The sequence below is a fragment of the Tetrao urogallus genome (assembly GCF_951394365.1).
Source record: "Tetrao urogallus genome assembly, chromosome: 25".
NCBI lineage: Eukaryota > Metazoa > Chordata > Aves > Galliformes > Phasianidae > Tetrao > Tetrao urogallus.
Window position 1 is genome coordinate 4,375,878 of NC_136838.1, and position 16,096 is coordinate 4,391,973.

The window sequence follows — 16,096 nt, forward strand, 5'->3', positions numbered from 1 at the left end:
ACTCGCAGAGATTCACCAAAGACAACCAGAAACAAAGAGCTGTGCATCCCACGGATTCTGCCGGGAAAAACACGGGTACCAACACGGACTTCACAGCTTAGTTGGCACAACTAAGGTGAGAGATTCGTCACAAACCACATCCTCCCTCCCCAGACAGCAACACTACAGAGGTGGCTATGACACCAGGGAACAAGACAGCGAGATGGGGCACAGGATGGCGTGGGGACCTCGCCAAGAAGCCCTCCTCCCAGCACACCCGCTGCCCCACGGAGGACGCCGCCTTCTTTTTGAAATGAGTCTCTGCACAGAAGAGCAGCACCCCTCGTACCACACAGCAGCTCCCACCCCCACCTGCAAAGTCACCGAGGGAAGGGGGAAGTGAGAGTGGAGGACGCATGCTCAGCGGAGGCTCCTCCTCCTCCTCCAGGATCCAGCAGATCCCCTCGCTCAGAATGTGCCAGTGCTGCTCAGCTGGGCAGGGAATGGCACCACAGTGCAGAGGAATTGGGATCTAGCTCTACGGTGATGCATAGCGGGGCAACCTGCCAGCAAAAAGGTGATCTGACCTGTTTGTTGGGGAAGGGGAGGGGGCTGCGTTCATCCACAGCAATTCAATCACAACTAGATCCCACCTCGTAAGGGCTGGAGGCCGCTGCGAGTCGACATTCCAGCCTTTTTGTCCCATCAGCCAACACGGGTTTCAGCTACTGACCAAAAGGGACACCGGGAACGGTCACAGACATCTCAGATGCTCTGGAGGGGCAGGAGCACAGAGACTCAACTATACAGGGTGCAAGAGTCCAGAGCCAGAAAGCAGCGCTCTGGGGAGAAGCTGAAGGCAGCTGTTGTGTTGTGCACGGTCTGTTCATCTGGCTGGTGGCTGGGAAAGGACCGGGTGAGCCAGCGTGACATTCAGGGAGTCATTGTGCTGCACCAGGGACGTGTGCTTGTAGTGCAAGACCAGGTCCTTGAGGGAGGCGTACAGGTTGTAGGGCTCTGCAAACCCATAGCCAGTCGCTGTCTTGTAGATCACGCAGTGCTTGGTGTCACCATCCACCCTGCCAGGGAGAGAAGGAACGCGGGTTAGCGGCATGCGAAGGAGCCCTGCTAGGACAGCAAGAGCAGAGCGCAAGCTGGCACCACCGGAGCTGCCCAAAGACACATCTGGCCCTGGCACGAGGAGCCAAGGCAGGCAGGAGACTCTGGAGAAGCCCAGCCTGCCAGCTGATGCCTCCACCAGCGCCAGCATCTGGCAAGAGAAGGGCAGAGCAGCACGGGAGCACAGCCAACACCTCCCCATCCCGCGCTCCCCACGCGGCTGCAGCCTCGCACGCAGCACTGCGGGGTACTCACACCACGGAGCAGGCATAGCACCCCTTCTGGCTGCTCTCACGGATCAGGAAGGTGCCGTCCCGTTTGCCGCACAGCATCTCCTCTGCCTGCAAGCGGTTGATCTTCCCCACGTACCACGTCCGCTCCTCGTGGTGGGGCAGCTCCTCCTCGTCATCCATCATGGAGTACTGACTGCAATCGAGCACAGTCGGGGTCAGGACCCTTCAGTTTGGACGTGTGGCCCCCACGTCTTCCCTCCCCCAGCCAGCTGCCATCACTCCTGGCACGGGAGGCGGCCTCAGCTCCCAGACAGGGAGATGGGACTTGCCCGAGGCCCCCAAACAGGCAGAACTGGCTGCACCAGCCGCGCTCCTACAGCCCCCAACACACGAGCAGGGACACTCACTCCTCCGTCTCGTTCTTGATACCCAGCCACTCGTTGATTTTCTTCTGCCGGGCGCCCTTCTGCGTCAGCCACCTAGGGAAGAAGCAGCAGAGCTCAGCAGGCAGCGTGCCCAGGCCAGACAGCCCTCAGCCAGCAGCCATCGCCAGAGGGCAGCAGCCTCCCCCTTTGAGGAGCTGCCATGCCCCGAGGCCGCAGGGCTCCTCGCTCCTGCACACAGCAGCTCTAAGAGCCGGTCTGGCAAACCCCAAAGCCCTCAAGGAGCCAGCTGGACGGGCTGCAGGGGAGCGGGGCCTCTCTCCCAGCCCCCTGCGGGTCAGGCACTACATACACCAAGTACTGATCCCGCAGTTTGCGCAGCTGCATGAGGTCTGGCTTGAGGCTGTTCATGCGCTTGTCGATCTCCCGGTTTTCCGAGGCCTGTTTCTTCAGGTCCTGCTCCAGCTTCATCTTGCTGTCGTGGATCTCCGTGATGCGAGACTTGAGCTTCTCTGAGTTCATGAGGATCCTGGGAGAAAGGAAGGGTGGGCTGTGAGCCAACGTGGGGGAGGCGAGGGAGGCAGCCTGCCAGCTCCAGCCTGCAGCACGCTGGAGAAAAGGGCTGTGCGTGCCTCGGCTCTGCCCTGAGCCCGGATGTTCCCTCCGGCCCCAAGAGCCCTTCCCCAAGCAGGACAGGTCACTGCTGCCCTCAGTCCTTACCGCTGCACCTCCTTCTCGTTGCCCTCTCGTCGGAAGCGCTCGATGTACTCCTTGCTGCACTTCTCCTGTGTCTGACACTGCTCCTCAAAGATCTTGATTGTTTCGTTAAAGGCTTCAATTGCTGTCCTCTTCATCTGCAGCTCCTGAGTTGAGGAGAAGGGAGAGCTGAGTGAGGGGGAAGACGTGGGCAGGTTTCTGCCCATCTGGAGCATCCTCCTCCCTTCCCAAACCAGCACGGTCCCTGGCAGTACATTCCCACTTTGAAGTTCTCTGGGGAGTCCCCCAAACCCAGAGTGGACAAACGGGGCAGTGGGGGCCCAGCTTCTGCTCTCCTTTGTGCAGTGTGTGGCTGCCAGTGATCGGTGATGTTGCGGCAGCCCATGGGGCCACGTACCTGGGAAGTGCGGGTGTACTCCTCATACAGCAGATCATACTCCCAGCTCTTGTCCTGGTACTGCTGGTGATAGACCTTCAGCTGTTCCCCTACAGCTTCCACACTGTCCTCCTTTACCACTTGGTCCTGCCATACACAAAGCCTCAAGTCAGGACCCGCTCCCACCCTACAGCAGCCCCTCTGTAAGGCAGTCGGCCCCGTGAAACCCCACCCCCCCTGCAGGGTGCCCATTACCCCACAAAGCAATGTCCAGCACAGCAAAGAGATGCTGCAGGACACGGTCTGGACCACGGAGCCCAACTACCGAAGGGCCAGGGACGGATGAGCAAACAGATGCTCTGGCTGTGCTGGCCAGCCATTACTCCTGCAGCTCAGGCCTCACCTGCTGGTACTTGGAGATGGGGTAGAGCAGCCTGGTGTCCAGCTTGGCGTTGTACTGGGCAAGCGACTCATGTCTGTAATGTGTGATGAGCTCCACCACTGAGCCAAAAGTCAGGGGTTCTGAGAAGCCATACTTCCCTTCCCGGTGAAAGATCTTGATCAGCTTGTTATTGCCTCCTTTCCTGCAGCAGGGAGGGGAGCAGAAGGTGCCTATCACCACTCCAGTGCTCTGCTCCAGCACGGATGTGCCCCTTGTGCCTGCCTGATGTTCCACCAGCCATAGGGACACTTGCTGACAGCTCCACCCCGGGCAGCAGAGGCTCTCTGCGGGCTCCAGCACCCTACCTGAGTGTGAGTGTGTACTCCCCCTGGATCTTGCTGGAGGCATCGCGCACCAGGAAGGTACCATCTGGTGTGTCCCGAAGCTTCTCATTCACTTCCTCCCTGAGAGGGACAGAGAATTGTCACAGCCTGTGAGGCGCAACCAGAGGCCCCCTAGATAACCCAACAGCCTGGGCATCCACAACAGGAGCTGCCAGCCACCCCCTTACCGGGAAATGTCACCCCAGTACCACTCGGCGTCCTGCAAGGGCACACTGTTCCCGTTGGCCAGGCTGGCCGCACTGGGCTTTGGCTTGGGTGGTTTTGGAGGCAATGCTGTAAGAGAAGTAGAGTTGAAGCAGAGTTAAAGCGGGACTGGCCCAAGTCCCAGCTCCACACCCTCGCCAGAGGCAATCCCTTGGAGCTCAGAGTCCCCCTCCCTGAGGTAACTGTCCTGGGAAGCCCTGCTGGGCCACCACACAGCCAGGAGCAAGAGATTAGAGCCTGGAGCAGGCATCCAAGCACAGCTGGGCTACAGAAATGCCCTCAGCAATCTGCTCAGGGAGGCAGGGATTCCACACCCACACAGCACAAATGCTAATGCCTCGGGTCCCAAAGAGGGGGCATGTCAGCTACCAGGACGGTACCTGGAGGCAACTGTTCTGGCTCCAACTCCTTCGTCTGCAGAAGCATCTCCAGAAAAAGCACAGAGAAGTCAGGACTCAGCTCCGGGCTGTAGGAACAGAGGGACGAATCAGCAATCGAAGGCAGAGCCTGGCACTCCTCTGTGCCCCCTGCGCAATGGGGCAGCAGGGTCAGCTGTTCATCCTGGCACAGCCCAGCTGCTGCAGTGCAGAATAACAGAAGGGCTCTGCCCTGGCTTCGGGCCCCACCTCTGTATGCTGCCAGCAGTTTAATCCCACGTGCAGCAGGGCCGGGGTGCGGGCAGACGTACTGTTACAGCCTGGACTCCTTGTCCTGGCAGGCACAGCAGCCAGCACCGGGCACATGGCTGGGATCTGAGAGCTGCACGCACCTGGCGCCGGGCAGCCGGAGGAGAAGGGGGCCAAAGATCTCTCCCAGGGCCTGAGGGTGGAGGCTGTTGCTCTCGGCCTGCTGCGATACCTTCCCCAGATGCCGGAGCAGGAACTGTAGGGTGAGTGTGTTCTGGAGTGGGATTGCAGGCGACTCCAAGGCCAGCAGCAGCTGTTTCCGGCAATTCTCTGGCTGGGGGATCTCTGGGGAGAGAAGCAAGACACGATGGAATGGCTGGGCAGCCAGCACTGCTTTCCACGCTCTGGCTGTCACAGCGTGGGAGCACTGTCAGCAGCAGAGGCCACGTGACAAACCCCAGAGGGACAAGACCTATTTTATTACCCCAAACGCATCCGTTCACCCACGCACCCATTCCCAAGTGTGGCCGGGGAAGCCCTTACCCTGCAGGATGCGAAGGATGTCTCCATGCACAGACACTGGCACCACGGGGGAGGGCAGGTCCTGCAGGTAGCCTCGCAGCGCTTCGCCCAGGGAGTGCACGTCAAAGGGCTCCAGGTCACCCAGGCTCCAATCTGCCAAGGCAGAGATTTGCCATGGGAGAGGCGTGCAGATCTGGCACCCACCCCAGAGCGTTGTGTCCCACTGCAGCAGGAGTGCAGTGAGCGATGGGGGCACCTAGAAAGAGCTAGAAAATCTCTGGCTGCTGCCAGCAATCACGGGACGTGGCAGGCGGGCACTGAGAGCTCTGGCAGCTCCTGGGCAGTCAAGCAGACCAGAAGACTGAACCTGCCTGGAAGCGCCCATCTCCCTGAAGTAAGCTGGCACAGGCTCCACTGGGAGGGGGTGTTAGTGGATTTGGGTGCCCACACCTTTCGCTGAGCCCTGCCAAGGGCACATATGACTTGCCTGAGTTTTACTCCCTGCTATTGTTAGAGACAAGCGTGAAGAGGGGATCAGCCAATTGTTCACACACCAAACCCAACAGGGAAAATGTCTCCCTTGAAGCGTGCTGCCCCAGAAACACCAGGCACAGGCTGCTGGGACAGCACAGAGAGCCTCTTCAGAAAGCAGCACGGCCAGAGCCAAGAGCACTGCCTAGCTCCGGCCCACAAAGAACATCTGCGAAAGGGGACAAGCTAGCAGGCTGCTGGAAGAGGCCCAGGCTCAGCCGAGAGGCAGACAGCTCCCGGGGCTTGCTGGCACAGACCATCAGCCGCAGGCGCAGCGGAGCCACAGCTCCACCACCAAGCTGAGCTCTGTGATCCTCTCCTGCTTATTAGCGGTGTGACAGAGCCAGAGAAACCTCCGCAAGGCTGTCGTCAGAGCACCCTGAGAGCGGGGCAGCCCGAAGAGACGGCAGGAGAGAAGCATGGGGCTTCACTTGGGGGCCCGCGGGTCTCTCAGCTGGTGCCGCATCCCTTTGCCCTGACCCCTGCCCACCAAGGGCAGCAGGAATCCTCCCCGTCCCGACCCCAGCATGTGACAGGGGGACGCGTCAGGACGGGCAGCCCAGCCCCGCAGGCAGCGTGCGGCAGTCAGGAACCGCCAGGGACAGGCGAGCCCGGCCTGGATTGCATTACTGCTGGTGCTGTCACATCCACTAATCTCCTCCATCTGAGCCGATTCGCCTCCTCACCATGAAGAGCTGGTTCTTACCGGTTCTTAGAGCTTGCCTCAGTTCGGAGCCAGATGTCCTGTATAACATCTCGCTGTCTAACCCTGCAGGAGTGAGGACGCCGCTGTTAGCTGCAAGCTGTGCAAGTCCCAGCACACGCACCGTTCTGGAGCCAGCCTGGTAGGACGGTGGCTGCAGCACGACTCGAGGCAGGCAGCTCACGCAGCCCTCCTGCAGATGCTGCCGCAGCCACCCTCAATCCTTGGGACACCCTCCAAGCCCCTGTTCAGTGCCCCCACAGTGGGGATTTGGGTGCACCCTGCAGAGCCTGCCCAGCATCCAGGGCACTTCAGCACCCTGCACTCCAAGCACTGCAGCACGAGCTCTGTGCTGTTTGGAGCTGGACAACGCAGCAGGGTTCAGGCTGGGGACCAGCACCTGAAGCCAGAGAGGATTGGGAGGCTCCCCTCCCACAGGCAGCTGTGTATCACATATCTGTGTTCTGTCCAACACTAACAGCTTTTATAAACAGCTGCCTTTGTCCCACTCTCACTGGGGCTCTGGAGGGTGTCAGCCCCTTGGTACTCAATGTCCCCCGTTACCTTTCTTCTCAATGGCTTCCACCAGCTTCACCAGCAGTGGAGGTGCAACCTCTGGAGGGCTGAACTGCTCCTGCAGGTCGGGGAGAGGAGACCCTGGGGAGAAAGGGAAGAGGTCAGACCCCACTCAGCAGACGGTTCTCAGCAGAGCTGGGGCCAGAGCACAGACAATAACACCGCTCCTAACAGCAGCATCTGCAGGCAGACAGAGCCTGGTCCCCGACCCCTGCTGCCAGGCCACAGCCACACAAATGCTATGCAGGGACTGCAGGGAGCCCTGGTCCCTAAACCAGCCTGCAACCTGCGGAGCCCAGCCTCGCTCAGCGTCCCAGAAAGAACAGTGGGGTTTGCACACACGGATGGATCCGTACTGCTTTCTGATGACACTACAGAGCAGAGTTCACCTCCCTGAACGCCCAGCTCGTGTGGGCAGGCACTGCAGGGGTTACCTGGGCTCTGGAATTCAGGCTCAGTTCGGCCGCTGCCCAGGACAGATGCAGCACAGGCTGGTGGAGGAACGTGGCTGGGGAGCTCTCAGCGGTGAGCTGTGATTAATCCAGCGATTCAGGCAGAGTGCGGCGTCAGCAAATTCCTGCCCTTGATTGCTCGTTTTACATGGAAACCAGCCCTCTGCCTCCCCCCTCCCCGCTAGCCCATAACCTCGGTGCAAGCTGCTGCAGGGCGCGGACAGCCTGTGGCACAGCACCAGGCACCCTGCGGCAGGATTGCTGCAGGCAGCCCCTGCGCTCCACGCAGCCCGCACCGACCGGTCAGGGCAGCACAGCCGGCTGCTCCACACCACGTGTCCCAGGAGCCCTCACTGCCCTGCGTGCTCCCAGACCCTCCCCACGTTGACCACAGGCACGGCCGAGCATCAAACAGCACTTCGGTGCCATCTCTGGATCTGTAACAGGGTCACAGCAGCGTGGGAAGGGCTGCGATGCGCTGCGATACAGGGCAGCTGCCCCGAGGTGCCTTTTGGGAAGCTGAAGATGGAGCTGGGAGCTGCAGTGTGATCACAGGGCAGGGCAGTGGTGCTGCCAAAGCACAGCCTATGTGCTGCAGTGAGATGGCTTCAGGGCCAGCACAGCAGGGCCCCAGGCATGCTTCCCCATGCCGAGTGTGACGCATACCAGGGCAGGAGGGTGCACGCCCAGCTGCCAGCAGGAGGATGAGCAGAGTCAGGCTCGTCCCTGCTCCCTGCTGAGTGCCAGCCAGGCGGGAGGCTCCTCCAGGCCAGTCAGTCCCCAGCAAAAGGACATCAGTGGTCCACAAGGAGCCAGCACACTCTGCTTCATGGGAGCAGAACCAAAAGGCAGCACTGCATTGCAAAACACAGCCCTGCTGTCACGGATGTGACCTGAGCTTGCCCGTGCACCCAGTGCGGTCCCACCACAAGCTGCAAGTTAGTTAGCACCCAGTGAACCTCCTGCCCCCACTGCCACAGTGAGGGATGAAACAGCGCAGGGCTGTGCTTCAAGACAACGACCACAGAGGAGGGAGCAGCTCAGGGAGAGCCCAGGCTGCTGCTGATGATCCCAAGGCAGAGCAAGGCTGCTCCAAGAGCTGCCCATGCCCTTGGCTGGGCACAAGATGGGGCTCAGCACGGCGTTCCCCAGGGTGAGGCCAGGTCCTCACCGCAGCTGGACGAGGAGCACAGGGCTGGCAGCTCCAGCCCTGACCCTTGGGAAGGGCTGAAGGGAGGGTAAACGCTGTGCTCCCCACGTGGTCCAGTTGGGAATGTGCTGTTTCAGCAGGCAGCAGCCTGCGCTGGGATCCAGCAGCCACGCTGCAGCCAGCAGCAGCTCCCGAGCCCGCCAGGCCTCTGGGCTGGGCCAAAGTGAACAAGGGCACTCACAGCACAGCCGGGCAGCTGCGGAAATATTTCCAAGCCGCATTTTCCGCTCACGCTCTCTGCAGAAGGCAAACACCAGAAGCTCATAAATTCAGCCTCGGAAAGCACCGGGGCTCGCTGCCCTGCAGGGCTGCCTCTGCCGGGGCCCCTTCCTCCCAGGCTGCGGTACGGGCACGCTCTGCGTGACAGGGGGACAAGGGACTGCCACGTCAGGGCAGACCCAGGAAGCAGAAATACAGCCAGCATTGAGCTGAGCGGGCAGCCAAGAGATAGCTCTGCACCTCCCAAGCAGGCCTCATCCGAGCACAGGCCACAAAGAAATAACACAGCCTTGGCTCGAATACAATTTCTCTGTTGCAAAAATGCGCCTTCCCCCAGCAACACAACGTGCTGCGTGCAAAGTGGCCTCAGGCATTTGAACTGCTGTCCTGCAGGTTGTGTGCGCGGGGCTGGGGTGGCTGTGGGGTCCCCCCATAAGGGACAGGGCACAGCTGGCACCCGGTGCACTGCGTTCCCTGCCTTCATGCTGCCCATCCTAGGGCAGGAAGCAAACCGGCTGGCTTTTGGTTTCTTTTCCATGGGTCAGGAACGTCAGCACAAATCCTTTTCCACATCACACAGCTCTCCACCCCCAACCTTGCACAGGGCAGAGGCTTTGACCACCCACACACAGCTCTGCCAAGCCAAGCTCCAGGAGCATGAGAGAGCCCACAAAGGCACAAGTACAGCCCTCGAGGGCGTGCAGGGCTGGGTGCAGGCAAGGCCAACACATGCACTGCAGAGCGTGCCCCGGGCTCCCACGAGGAGCCAATCCCTGGAAGGGGGGTGACGCAAGTTGGTGGCTCCTGCTGCCAGTCCCAGCGCCTGGCCCAGCCACGTCTGCACCCTGCAGAGACCGTGGGATCCCCAGGGCCGTGATGCTGGGTTTGGGAACAGCACACCCAGCCCCGCCGTCGCGCTGTCACACAGGGGCTCCTTTCTGCTCCTTAGGGCCTCTGAGAGGTTTCATACAGCATCTGACAGGACAGCCGTAGCTCCCAGCTCTGCGGGCAGCACCGAGGCTGGTAGCTCCTCCGCTGAAGCCGTGCCAAGCCCAGTTCCTGCCCCAGGTGTGTGGTGCTCATGCCCTGCTCAGTCCTGGCTCTGCCACGCACAGATACAGACGGGTGCCAGGAAGATGAAAATTAGCTGCAGTTCTTGGAAGTTCTCTTTTAGACCCAGATTTTTTTCCTCTTGCCCAGAGACAAGTAACTGCATCTCAGCAGGGCTAAGCAGCTCTTGGCAAGGAGTGATGTGCCAGGTGCTCAGGAGGCAGACAGGAGAGGTCAGGACTTGCTCTGCGAAGGAGGGAGCTGGGTAGAACCCTCAGCAAAGCAGGGAGAGGGACCACGGGGATCCAGCTGGTCATGGGCCAGGGAAAGACCTCTTAGAGGAACAAGACCTTAGAGAGGAACAAGGCTTGTTCCAAAAAGCACTGCAAAGCTTTGAACATGAACACAGACCAACACACCCAAAAAACACAGCACTTCGCTTCTGGACAGAACCGAGCGCAAGCCCACAAATCCTGCACAACTCAACACCTGGCAGGGATCTGCCGAGCAGCAGAGGGGGCCTGCAGTGATGCTTACCTTGCTCAAGAGCCTCCTGCAGTCGGCAGCCACTGGCTCCTGGTGTTGCAGGCAGGGGTCTCTGCACTCGGGGCCGGTGCGAAGGGACGGAGATCTTCACGGGCCCCACGTACTCCACGTACGTGCCGGGGAAGTCGCCCTTCTGCTTGGTCCTCTCATTGACACCCAGGATCCACCCGATCTGGTTGGGGTTCTGCTCGTCCCCATCTTTGAAGCCCAAGGCTTGCAGGGCTCCCTTGCTCACCACCAGGATGTCCCCAGGCACCAGGTCAATGTCCTCCTCGCGCTCCTTGCGGTACGGATAGAGCGCACGGTACTGGAACCCGTCGGTGCTGCCCATTCTCTCTGCCATGAGGAGACGGCTCCGAACAGCGAGGCAGCGTCCTTTGGGCGGGAGAGGAGAGACCTCAGGGGCAGCTCTCCCCCATCAGCAGTCTGAACGTCTCTGCACAAACCAGCACCTCGGGAGCCCGGTCCCAGTGCCCCGGCTTGCTTAGGTGCAGCCCCTTTTCCTCAGCTTGAAACCGCGGTTCAGCCAAATTATGGAGCAAAGGGAGAAGGAGACAAACATAATCCAGCACTCGTGAGTGGGCATGCAGCAAAGAAAAAAGGAGGGCAGGGTTCAGTTCACCAAACAAGAAGGTTTCCTGGAGTCCGCAGGGCAAAAGCACGGAGCGTTTCCAGCCAGGAGCCGCGTGGCATGCTGCTCCTCCAGACCCAGAGCCTGCAGTGAAAGAGAAGAAGGCTCGTCACCGCACCGCCAGGCACCCCGCGCCCTCCCAGGAGCCAGCATTCAAAGCAGGGATCATCCAAGTGAGGCAGGGCTCGCTTCTCTCCTAACGAGGCTCGCTGCAAGCCCTGGATCCAAGCGCTCTCTGCCAGGACACGCTAAGAGCAATTTACACTCAGAAAAGCACGAGGGGAGCCAGCGGCTGCTCGCAGGAATGCTCTGCAGAGCGAACACCTCCCCTCTGCCACAGCCAGGCACTGGCTCTGCATCTTAAAGAGGATCACTTCTGTTTCTCCAGCTCGCTCTCTTCATAGCACTCATGCAAACAAGAGGACAACAAGTGGGACAAAACAGCCTTTATGCAGGAACTTTTGCGTACAGAAAAGGGTGACCCTGCAACCACCAGCTGGAGGCCCCGAATAGGAGCAAAACAAACAGATTTAACCTTTTCTTGCTAAATTGATTAAATTTCACAGTTCACCTTTACATCTCCCCATGCAATTCCCCACAAAGTCATTTTCTGAAGGTAACTGCCCACAAATGTAGGTTAACACAGCTTTCAGTTGAAGGCTTTCAAGACGCTGCGCCATTCCCACAGAGCAGCACTTCAAAGCTTTGCTCTGAGCAAAGTGAATTTTTGAACTTTTATTTAAAAGCAGCAGCACGAAGCGTAGGCAACGCAGGCACAGTTTCTTCACAGATGGAAGCGAGAGAGGTTAAAAATAAAAGTAGCTTCAGAAGCCTTCAAATCTGCTTAGAGCCGCTCACCGCCTGTAAGCTATTCAAGCACGGAGAAACCGAAGAATGGGCCGCCTGCCCAGCCCAGAAAGCCACCCAAAAGAACAAACCTGGGCAGTCACACGCTGGGTAAGGGCTGTGTGAGCCGGGGCATTCCCTGCACGGCCTCCTTTCCCATCCCTCCCTGCCATTTCCACCTCCCTCAGGCAGAGCCGCGGTGCTGAGGATCGGCCCTGTGAGGCACCGCCTGCGGGGGCAGCTGGATGCCGTCGGCCTGCTGGATGGCTGCAGGTCCTGTCAGCAGCCTGAGCTGTTCTGGCCCAGAAACCCACACCTCATCCGAACGCCATCAGAGCTCGGAGCTCCCCGAGGCAGCAGCACAGCCTTCTGCCTGCACCGGGTGACCCCAGCACCCTTCCCAGCAGGACGAACGCTCCGCCAACCAAAGCCAAAGCAGCTCCGACCTCATGCTGGGCTCAGCAAGAGGCATTAACATCCGTGATCTGCAGCAACTTGAAACAACCCTCCCGGGCCAGCTACATGCAGCTACAAGCCCCCTTTCCTACCACATCTGCGTGCTAGCAGAGGGTTGAAGAGATGGCACGAGCCCCCCCTGAAGCTGGCTGCACCCCCAGCTCTGCAGTCCCGCTGCTCCCAGCACCGCCCTGCAAAGCTCGCTCATTCCCTTGACAAAGAAAGGCACAAAGAAGCTGCAGAGCACAAAACCTGTGCAGGAGCCAGAGCCTGTGCTGGCTGCCTGAGTCTGGGCAGACATCCCAGCTGGGCTGCCTCCTCCATGAATGAGCAGAGAACCCTCAGGGAGGCCGGACGCTCGCAGGGAGGCTCCAGCTGGTGCAGAACAGGACTGAGCCTGATCCAGGTCACTGGAGAGCTTCTCCACGGCTTTAAGTGCAACACGAGGCTGCACAGCTCCCCAAGAGGCCCTCGGGATGCGGGGTGCTTGCAGGCAAGGCAGCACAGCCCAGCACAGTAGCCACAGAACGCTCACAGCAGAACGCACATTTCCTGAATCCAAGCAGTCCCAGCCAGGAAAATATTACTTCATAACCCAGAGCATTAAGAGAGATTTATGGCCACGCTGGGACGCCTGCCCCTCGCCCCTCTGAACTCTGCCTGCTGGGTCTGATGGAGAGGAGCCACCAGCCCGCAGGGGACAGAGCCTGAACGCAGCGGCTGCCCGGCACCCAGGCGCAGATCCCAGCCCAAAAGCCAGGTGCTTCCAACCAGCCCGTGCGGCCACTGAGGCTGGGAGGACAAAAAAGGCTCAGCCCTGGCAAACTCGTTCAGTAGCTTTTAAGAGCAGAGCTGCACGGTGGGGTGGGAAGAGGCTCCGGAGCTCCGAGTCTCCCAGGAGCAGGTCCCACAGCTTCTGGCTCCGTGCAGCCCGGCGCCTGCTCTTGCACAAGGCAAGGAGCTCAGCTGCTGCAGCAGCTCTCAGCGCTGACAGACCCCGGTGGGAAAGCAGAGCCCTGCCTCCACGCTGCCCTGCTCTCCACGCCCCAGCGGGGCGCCTGGCACACAGATAATTACGGCATTGGAGCCAGGCCGGCCTCGCGCCTCACCTGCCTTCCCTGCACTCAGTCCATGCTGGCAGGGAGCCTCGCCGCCCCTCCTCCAGGAGCCACCAGCGGGCGGCCGAGCCGTGCAGGACCGCTGCCTGGGGAACCTCTGTACAGAGCGGGAGATCAGTGCGTGTGTGGGGAGAGAGGGAGGGAACGCAGCCCTTCCACAGCCCTTAAATAGATATTTGGAGGGAAGGAGAAGCCGGGAAGGGGCAGGCGGTGCCGAGAGCGCGGGACACGCACGAGCCTGCCTGCTGCCAGCGCCTCCAAAGCGGGGCTCTGCGTGCGCCAGGAGAGCCAGCAGCTTGCCAGCACATTTCTGCTGGGCCCGTCTCCAGCTCCGCTCACGGGGAAGGAGCCTCGTGTGTCTGTGCTGGCGAGCACTTGTCGAGTTCCTCTGAAAATCCCATGCATTAGACATCTAAATACCTTGGTAAATCTATCTCAGTGCCCAGAAACAATCCCACGATTCATTAGCCGCTGTCAATACTTTCTTTGTTTAATACACCAGTCTGAAACAAAAAACACATTACGAGCCTTTTTTCTGCGTGCCCAGCACATAAATAAAAGCATCTTAGCTTTTATGAAATGCGGTTCCTGAGCTTTTTAACCAAGTTCCAAATGCGGTTCAAAGGGCAGCTTGGCTTGAATGAGGCAGAGCATTGCTTTCCCTCCAGCGAGGCAGAAGTATGCGTAAAAATATTCTAAAAAAAGTGTTTATGACAGCTTACACAGCTCCAATGTCTCCATCAGATCCTCAGTGAGGGGGAAAAAAAGGAGAAGAAAAAAGGCGAGAAAACCAAAACCAGATCAAGTTCTGAACTGCACGAAAGCCCACATGTTAACAGGTTACAAACCATGAGAACAAACCTTCCATCTGCTAAAAACAGCGTGGCACGGGGCAGCCAAGCCCATTTTCACCTCTTTCCTCACCAAGAAATGCTTCTGTCGCAGCTGCCAACAGAGCAGCAGTGTCCCACTCACGGAGCACAACTCCACGCACTGGGGCTCTTCGCTTCATGTCCCCTGCCACGTCCCCACAAACACCCGATTTCCATTTTAGAAGCACAGGGAAGAGTTGGGGTTTTTTTCCCCAGCAGCAAACCCAGCAGTGGTTATTCCCTTAAAAAAGTCACAGTTCTAAAAAAGCAAAGAGCGCACAGAAACGACACCCCGCTTCTGCTGACCCATCTGCTTAAAATCACTTTTGTGCAGCGTCAGGAATCCATGACAGTTTGTTAGAAGCTCAACACAGCACAGCAACGGTGCGAATAACCTACAAGGTGAGATGCATGCAACCCTACGAGGATACGGCAAGAGCTGCACGACCTTCCAGCCTGAGCCGCACCGTCCCTTCCTCCGTTTGCTCTCCATCTTCCATTACTCAGCCGCTTCAGCGCCAGGCTGTGGCTGCAGATACTCTCAGAGGAATTAAGAGAGCCCCCGATATTATAAATACAGCTTTTTATTGTAAACACAGCAGCGCTCCGCCGCTCCAGCCTGGCTCCGTTCCCCGCTGCATTCCTCTGAGCTGCGGTTTCTCTCCCAACCAACACAGAACTTTCGTCGAGTGAGAACCAACCGCACGCAGAAGCGATTTTTCCACGTTCTTAGAGGAACCACGAGGTAAAAAGGAGCGTTTGGGGGCTGCGATCAGCAGCGGGAGACCCGCAGCGCGGCAGTCGGCGCTGTGCCACGAAGCGCGGGGCAGATCCGAGTCACACGCTCGGAAATCAGGGAAGGAACCCAAGAGCCCGGGCCGCCCCGCGTAAAGGACGGGGCAGGGAGCGGAGCGGAGGGCAGCCGGCAGGGCGGGGGACGGGCCGGGAAGGCGACGTTCGGGGCTGTGTTTGCTCAGCTGTCTCCATTCTCTGCTCTCACAGCCGCGGTTCCCCCGCTCCGGAGATAAAAGGCGGAGGACGGGCGGTCGTTCCGCGGCGCTCGTACAGCCCGGACCCCCGGCTTCACTCCCCGTTTCTCTCCGCGCCGCAGCCCGGGACGCCGCCCCGCGGGCGACGAGGGCCGGCCGGCACGTGGAGCTCCGGGAGCGGCCCGGCCGCACGGGGCGGCGCGGGGCTGCGGGGACGGCAGCGAGACCGGGACGCGGAGCCGCGGCGGAGAGCCGGGCGGAGAGCCGGGCCGAGATCGGGGCCGGGGCCCGTCAGCTGTTGCTGTTGCTGCTGCTGCTGCTGCTGCCGCCGCCCCCCACCCGCGCCGCCGGCCCCGGGGCTGCCCGCGCTCGCAGAGCCCCGGCCCCGCGCCCCGCTCACCTCCCCGCCGCCTCCATCCGCCGCCGCTCGCCTTCAGCCCGTTCCTTCTTTCCGGCCCGGAGGCAGCCTGGGAAAAGGCCCGAACGTCGCCGGAACGGCCCGAACCCGCCCCGGAAAGACCCGACAGCTGTCGGAGAAGAACGAACCTCCCCGAACGCTCGCTGGCCACGCCCCTTCCCCCTCTCTGCGGGTTGCAATCGGGATCCCGCCCCCGCGGCCGAATAGTTCCGGAAAGAGCCGACCGCTAACCGGCGCCAACCGCCGCGCGGCGGCGTGGGGCAGAGCGGCCGTGCGGGAGAGCGCTGTGCCGCCACCTGGCGGCGGGAGGGGGAAGCGGGCACGGGGCGCCAGGCGCCGTGTGGACCCTGGGCGCTATGAGGGCCCTCCGCGAGGATCGCAGCCCCTCGCCCTCCTCCAGCCCCCGCCCGGCCCCAGCCACTTCTGCAGAAGGCCGCAGGCCACAACAAGTCCCAAGGAACAATTTAATGCCGCGTAAAACTCCGCAATGCTAACAGCAAGGCCGGTGCTCGGCCCTTCCCAAGGCAAGGCCCT

The 16,096-nt window shown here is 60.3% G+C and overlaps 1 protein-coding gene across 1 annotated transcript; it reads right to left on the minus strand.

Moving 5' to 3' along the window:
- Nucleotides 1-865: 865 nt before the first annotated feature.
- Nucleotides 866-10,575, minus strand: PIK3R2 (phosphoinositide-3-kinase regulatory subunit 2; the record flags this gene model as incomplete). The annotated part of the gene is made up of 15 exons (XM_079546893.1): nucleotides 866-1,058; nucleotides 1,354-1,524; nucleotides 1,739-1,810; nucleotides 2,067-2,243; nucleotides 2,435-2,577; nucleotides 2,829-2,954; nucleotides 3,211-3,391; nucleotides 3,555-3,653; nucleotides 3,761-3,866; nucleotides 4,178-4,263; nucleotides 4,567-4,768; nucleotides 4,967-5,098; nucleotides 6,183-6,245; nucleotides 6,744-6,836; nucleotides 10,224-10,575. The coding sequence occupies 15 exons, from the start codon at nucleotides 10,573-10,575 to the stop codon at nucleotides 866-868; spliced, it is 2,196 nt and encodes a 731-aa protein (XP_079403019.1).
- Between the last annotated feature and the right edge of the window lie 5,521 nt (nucleotides 10,576-16,096).